A 7392-nucleotide genomic window follows, 5' to 3' on the forward strand; every position below is an offset into this window, starting at 1 on the left:
TTGGTGAGATTTATTACATAAATATGTGCAAAGAGTTGCTCCACCAAACTATCCAAGAGTTATATTTGATATAACTGACAAATGTTGTCTACCTAAATAGTCATGTTTTGAGAGTATTAGCCCACGCTAACTTAAAGCATGGATGAAATATGGATCTTGGCTCACTAGAAAGATTTACAGAAATGCTTTCCGAATTAATAGTTAGGGCTATTGATTTGAACAAAATAGTGGGAGATATATATTTTGAATATATATTTATAATCACTTGAACATAATTTAATAAACATCTGTAGACTAATTTATCTTATGCATTTGAAATATTGTAGATATCCAATGGCAAATAATTCAAACAACTTCTCTGTACGATCAGTCCTTGAGAAGGACAAGCTGACAGGAACCAACTTCCTTGACTGGCAAAGGAATTTGAGGATTGTCCTCAAACAAGAGCGCAAGCTCTATGTCATAGATATTCCTCGCCCTACACCTCTCGCTGAAGGATCAACCCGTGCTCAGCATACTGCTTATCAGAAGCATATCGATGATGACACGGATGTTCAATGTCTCATGTTAGCGACCATGAGTGCTGAACTTCAGAAACAACATGAGAATATGGATTCTTATGATATGATTGAGCACCTTAAGCGTATGTTTGAGGGACAGGCTCGTCAGGAGAGGTTTGATACTTTCAAATCTTTGAATGCTTGTAAGCAGGGTGAACGTGATCCGGTAGGACCGCATGTTCTGAAGATGATAGGGTATATTGATTATCTTGAAAAATTGGGTGCCCCGATTGGTCCTGAGCACCAAATTGATCTGATCTTGCAATCTCTAAACAATAACTATTCTCAGTTTGTAATGAATTACAATATGAATGAGATAAACAAGAACCCCGCCGAATTGTTGGCAATGTTGAAAACTGCTGAAACCAACATTCAGAAGGCGTCCCCTACTCCCATATTGATGGTGAATAAGGGGAAGGCCAAAGGAAAGGGTAAATGGAAAGGCAAGAAGAAGATGGGATCTAATTCTAATGCCAATCCGAAACCTGGTCCAACTAAGGCCTTGAAGCCGAAAGGTGGTGTTCAGAAGGAGGGTGATTGTCATTATTGCAAGAAACCAGGTCATTGGAAGAGGAACTGTCATGCTTATTTGGAGGATCTGAAGAAGAAGAAGGCTGCTGCCGCTTCTGATTCAGGTATTTATGTTATAGAAGTCAATTTGTCTACTTCAACATCTTGGGTATTAGATACTGGATGTGGTTCTCACATTTGTATGAATGTGCAGGAGCTACAGGGAAGTAGGACGTTGGCAAAGGGAGAAGTCGACCTACGAGTTGGCAATGGAGCAAAAGTTGCTGCTATAGCTGTAGGGACTTATCATTTATCGTTGCCCACTGGGCTTATTTTAGAACTTGAGAATTGTTTTTACGTGCCTGCAATTTGCAGAAACATTATTTCAGTTTCTTGTTTGGACAAGAAAGGTTTTGCTTTTTCAATTCAGAACAATAGTTGTTCCTTTTCTTTGAATAATGTTACCTATGGGGTTGCACGTTTATTTAACGGTTTATATGTTCTTGACTTGGATACTCCCATCTATAATGTGAATAATAAACGACTTAAAACTGATGACTCAAATAAAACATACCTCTGGCACTGTCGTTTAGGCCATATAAATGAGAAGCGCATTTCCAAGTTACATAAGGATGGATACTTGGATAAGTTTGATTTTGAATCATACGAAGCATGCGAACCATGTCTCATTGGAAAAATGACTAAAGCACCTTTCACAGGACAAGGTGAGAGGGCCACTGAGAGATTGGAACTAATACATAGTGATGTATGTGGTCCAATGCGAACTATGGCAAGAGGTGGCTTTTACTACTTCATAACATTTACTGATGATTTCAGTAGATATGGATATGTGTATCTTATGAAGAATAAATCCGATTCTTTTGAAAAGTTCAAAGAGTACAAAGCTGAAGTAGAAAAGCAAACTACCAAAAGTATTAAGACTCTACGATCAGATCGTGGAGGTGAATACTTAAGCCAAGAATTTAAGAATTTCTTAAAAGAGTGTGGTATTGTATCACAACTTACTCCTCCTGGAACACCACAATGGAATGGAGTTTCCGAGAGGAGGAATCGTACCTTGTTGGACATGGTGCGATCAATGATGAGTCATGCAGATCTTCCAATTAGTTTTTGGGGCTATGCCCTAGAGACGGCTGCCTATACACTTAACCGAGTTCCTACTAAAACGGTCCAGAACACTCCATATGAGATATGGACTGAGAAACGACATAGCATGTCATTTATGAAAATTTGGGGATGTGAGGCGTTTGTGAAACGTCAAAATTCTGACAAGCTAGGACCTAAGTCTGATAAATGTAATTTTGTGGGATACCCAATTGAAACAAGAGGTTATTCATTCTATAATCCTTCTGAGAACAAAGTGTTTGTTGCTCGAACCGCTGTGTTTCTTGAAAGAGAGATGCTTTCTAAGAAAAACAGTGGGAGGATAATAGATCTCGATGAAGTTCGAGAACCACATGATAACATTGAACCAGAGCAGGAACCTGAGCAGGATGTACATCAAAATACTGAGAGTAATCCTGTTCCGGAAACACAGGTTGTTCGTAGATCTAGTAGGGTTCGCCATGAGCCAGAGAGATATTATGGTTTTCTCTTGACTCAAACTGGTGATGTGATGCTTATGGATAATGATGAGCCTCTAACCTACAAAGATGCTAAGAACACTCCAGATTCCAAGAGATGGCTTGATGCCATGAAATCTGAGATGGATTCCATGTATGAAAACCAAGTATGGACTTTGGTTGATTTACCCGAGGGAGTTAAACCTATCGAGTGTAAATGGGTTTTCAAAAAGAAAACCGACATGGATGGAAATGTTCAGACCTATAAGGCACGACTAGTTGCAAAAGGTTTCAGACAAATTCATGGTATTGACTATGATGAAACCTTCTCACCAGTTGCTATGGTCAAATCCATCAGGATTTTGCTTGCAATAGCTGCTTACTATGACTACGAAATCTGGCAGATGGATGTCAAAACCGCCTTCTTGAATGGAAGCCTAGAAGAGGATGTGTATATGACACAACCTGAAGGTTTTGTCGATCCGAGATTTCCCAAAATGGTTTGTAAGTTGCGACGATCTATATACGGATTGAAGCAAGCCTCAAGGAGATGGAATATTCGTTTTGATGAAACAGTCAAAGAGTTTGGCTTCATTCAAAATGAAGATGAGCCTTGTGTTTACAAGAAAGTGAGTGGGAGCCATGTGGCATTCCTAGTGCTATATGTGGATGACATATTACTAATGGGGAATGACATACCTTCTTTACAGGCTGTTAAGACTTGGTTGAGCAAAAATTTCTCGATGAAAGACTTGGGCGATGCGACCTATATATTAGGGATCAGGATCTATAGAGATAGATCAAGAAGACTAATCGGCCTAAGTCAGAGTACATACATTGATAAGGTATTGCATCGATTTGGGATGCAAGAGGCAAAAAGGGGATATGTCCCAATGTCTCACGGGATATTGATCTCGAAAGAAAACAGTCCGAAATCATTGGATGATAAGGACCGTATGAGCAAAGTTCCATATGCTTCGGCAATTGGTTCCATAATGTATGCAATGATATGTACTCGTCCTGATGTCTCGTATGCCTTGAGCATGACGAGTAGATACCAGTCTAATCCAGGTGAAGGTCACTGGACGGCAGTCAAGAATATTCTTAAGTACCTAAAGAGGACTAAAGATCAATTCTTGGTATATGGAGGAGAAGAGAAACTAGTTGTAAAAGGTTACACAGATGCTAGTTTCCAAACAGACAAAGATGATTCGATCTCTCAGTCTGGCTTTGTATTTTGTCTAAATGGAGGTGCTGTTAGTTGGAAAAGTTCAAAGCAAGAGACGGTTGCCGATTCTACAATGGAGGCTGAGTATATAGCTGCTTGTGAAGCAGCCAAGGAAGCTGTTTGGATCAGAAAATTTCTTACAGGACTTGATGTGGTTCCTTCAGTATCAGATCCGATAGATTTGTACTGTGACAATAATGGAGCCATTTCACAGGCTAAGGAACCCCGATCTCATTCCCGCACTAAGCATATACTCAGACGATACCACCTGCTCCGAGAGATTAATACTCGAGGGGATATACATATATGTAAAGTGCATACAGATGATAACATTGCAGATCCACTGACCAAGGCTTTGTCGCAGCAGAAGCACGAAGGTCATACTAGTTCCATGGGTATTAGATACATCAGAGATTGGCTCTAGTACAAGTGGGAGATTGTTAGTATTGGTGTCCTAGAGACAATACTATTGTGTTCTATTGTAGACATTTATGGATTATGTTATATTGATTATTGAATAAATATTTATTATGTCTTTATTTACTGCGTAATAAATTGAAAGCATAATAAATGTCCTTGGAATATTATATGTAATTCTATATCTCTAAGTACGTGACTTAGAAATGAGATTATGAGAATAATATCAATATTCCTAAATGTCCCTAGTCGAGTATTATTGTTAAGGGACAATAATGATGCATTAAGACTAGTATGTTTGTTGACTGATGATCACATCTCATTGATCATAGGTATAGTGATGCTAAAGTCAAGAACATAAGTGCATGTATCGACACATGGCACTGGAATGACCCACCGTGAGATTTTACATGTTAATAAGTGTCATTGGAAATTCTCACTGTGATAATGATGTAATGATCCTCTGACTTGATATCATTATATTTCTATATGAGAATTAATATACTTTGGTTGCACTAAAAGTTACCTTTGACCGGGTGATGATGAAATGTACATTGGGTATATTATGAATCGTATGAGAAATATGAATGATCTAGAAAGGATTTAACCCTCCTATTTTAGGAGTGATATTATTGGCCTCTTGATTGAGTGAGACTATAAAATGCATGGCCGTGCTCAAATATTGATTTGTTTAATAGTCTACTCATTGATCAAGGAAATTCGGATTAGACGATGAAGAGGATGACACAATACATGCCTTGAGTCTGATCTATAATATAAGGTTAAAGGGATTATATTACATTGTACATTATTCACTAAAGGTTTAATTGAATCACCAATTATTATTATTACTTGGGTAGCAATGATGTATTACTAGATGCCGCTCATTGTTTATAATTTTATTATTGGATATTAAAATTATTGCCAACGTAATAATAACCTGAAGGGTCACACACTTTGAACGTTTAAAGGAGTTTTAATTTAAATTCTGAATTTAAATTAAATGATTAATTCGAAATAAATTATTTAATTGAGCCGGTCTTAATTAAGTCATTAGAATTTCGAATTTAATATTAAAACCAAAATCGGATTAGGTTTGAAGAAGCCCAAATCCGATTAGGGTTTGGCCCATCCATCTCTCTTCCCTATAAATACATAATGATGTATTGTATTAGGGTTAAGTTTTCATAAAATCGTTTTATTAAAACCCTAGCAGCTCCAGATCAAGAGAGGCTAGAGAGAGAGAGAGAGAGAGAGGCTGCATTCGGCTAGTACCGGCTCCGGTGATCTTTGGCGATCAGACGTTCGTGTGGACTGCTTAGAGACGCGATCCTTAGACGAGGGCTGCGTGGTGATTGCTCGTTCCGGACCTCCATCTTTCGTTAACGCAAAGCTTCAACAAGGTATTATTTCGTATCTCCATGATCAGTCGTTCTTTATAGATGGATCCTCGGGTTAGGGTTTCGGAATTTTTGATTTTACGTCGATTATCCGCTGCGTTTGTTGCCCCGAAACCCAACACTCTAATGTTCCCGAGTGTTACTGGACTGAGGAAGGTCTTGCTCGACTTGCTAGTGTTGTTGGTGAACCAATTGGAGCAGATGCGCAAACTTCAAAGTTAGAATTGTTGCCTTTTGCTAAAATGCAAGTGAAATATCGATTAGGCGATCCTCTGCCTAATGACTTTCAGGTTGTGGTTCTTGATCCTGTGACTGAGGTTCATTCTTTGGCTAAAGTAACAGTTACATATCCTTCTCGACCTTTATCATGTTCTGGATGTAAGTCCTTGGGTCACTCTATTTCGGCCTGTCCTAGTACTACTCGTATTTGGAAAGTGAAGGAAAAGTCTGTGGAAAATGTTGAACCCAGTGCTCCTTCTGGACCTGTGCTCTCTAGCTCAGTACCTTCAATTCCTGAGGCTGCAGCCCCTAGTGTTCTTCCGTCTGGTTCTGAAGATGGTTGGACAGATGTTAAGAGAAAGAAACCTGGGAATCTTTCTGATTTTGAAGCCTCTCCATCTCCTCCAGTCACTTTTAAGAATCTTAAAGTTGTTGATGAAATTGCGGCTAAACATCGACCTTCTATCTCTGGTAATGTAGTTGACTCTAAGAGCAGCCCGAAGAGACTCACTAAATCGCAGAAGAAGAAGCTTAAAGCTTCTTTGGGGGCTTCTTCCCCTTCTCTATCTTAATTTTGATGATAGATTTTTGTTCCTACAATATTCGTGGGCTGCACAATAAATTGTCTTTTGCGAAAGATTTTTTGAGCGTCAATAATTGTGGTATTGCAGCCCTTTTGGAAACACACGTAAAACAGGAAGACGCTGATTTTTACTCTTCTGCGGTTGCTCCTCATTATAAATGATTTTATAATTATGACTTCCACTACAATGGGCGAATCTGGTTCGGTTGGGATGATTCCTTGTGGAATGTTACTTTTGTCACTGCATCTGCTCAACACATTTCTTGCCAGGTCACTCATATTGCTAGTTCTGCCTCCTGCTTGCTTACTATGGTTTACGCTTTCAATGATTCTATTTTACGAAGACAATTGTGGCAAGATTTGGCCTCACTTCAGCTTCGTTTTAGTGATACTCCTTGGTGTTTAATGGGGGATTTTAATACTTTCCTTCAACCTTTTGAATCTAATCGCTCTATGCCCCGGAGAAGAGCTCCTATTGAAGAATTTTAGAGTTTTATTTCTGAGTTGGGTCTGACTGACCTTAACTTTCAAGGGCCTGTTTACACTTGGTGGGATGGTAATGTTTCTTCGCCTGTCATGAGAAAATTGGACAGAGTTTTAGTTAATGCTGAATGGTTGACTGTATTTGATCTGTCTATTGCTAATTTCCTCCCTCGTGGCTTATCTGATCATAATCCGGCTGCTGTGACACTTGGGTTAGCTAGAGAGATCATTCGCAAACCTTTCCAACTGTTCAATCACATCTTGGATCATGATTCTTTTCTTCTCTCTGTTCAGCAATCTTGGGAGGTTCCTGTACAAGGTAATCCGTGGTTTATTTTGACTTCTAAACTCAAGCGTTTGAAATCTGTTCTCAAATGTCTTAATCGTGACACTGGTAATGTACATGAGA

General features: G+C 38.9%; 1 protein-coding gene across 1 annotated transcript; it reads left to right on the forward strand.

The window, feature by feature from the left end:
* Positions 1–247: 247 nt before the first annotated feature.
* Positions 248–6489, forward strand: LOC135151409 (uncharacterized). The gene is made up of 2 exons (XM_064089855.1): positions 248–1195; positions 5855–6489. The coding sequence occupies exons 1-2, from the start codon at positions 307–309 to the stop codon at positions 6487–6489; spliced, it is 1524 nt and encodes a 507-aa protein (XP_063945925.1). The 5' UTR covers positions 248–306.
* Positions 6490–7392: the final 903 nt, after the last annotated feature.

The sequence above is a fragment of the Daucus carota genome, chromosome 3 (genome assembly GCF_001625215.2).
Source record: "Daucus carota subsp. sativus chromosome 3, DH1 v3.0, whole genome shotgun sequence".
In the NCBI taxonomy this organism is placed as follows: Eukaryota; Viridiplantae; Streptophyta; class Magnoliopsida; order Apiales; family Apiaceae; genus Daucus; species Daucus carota.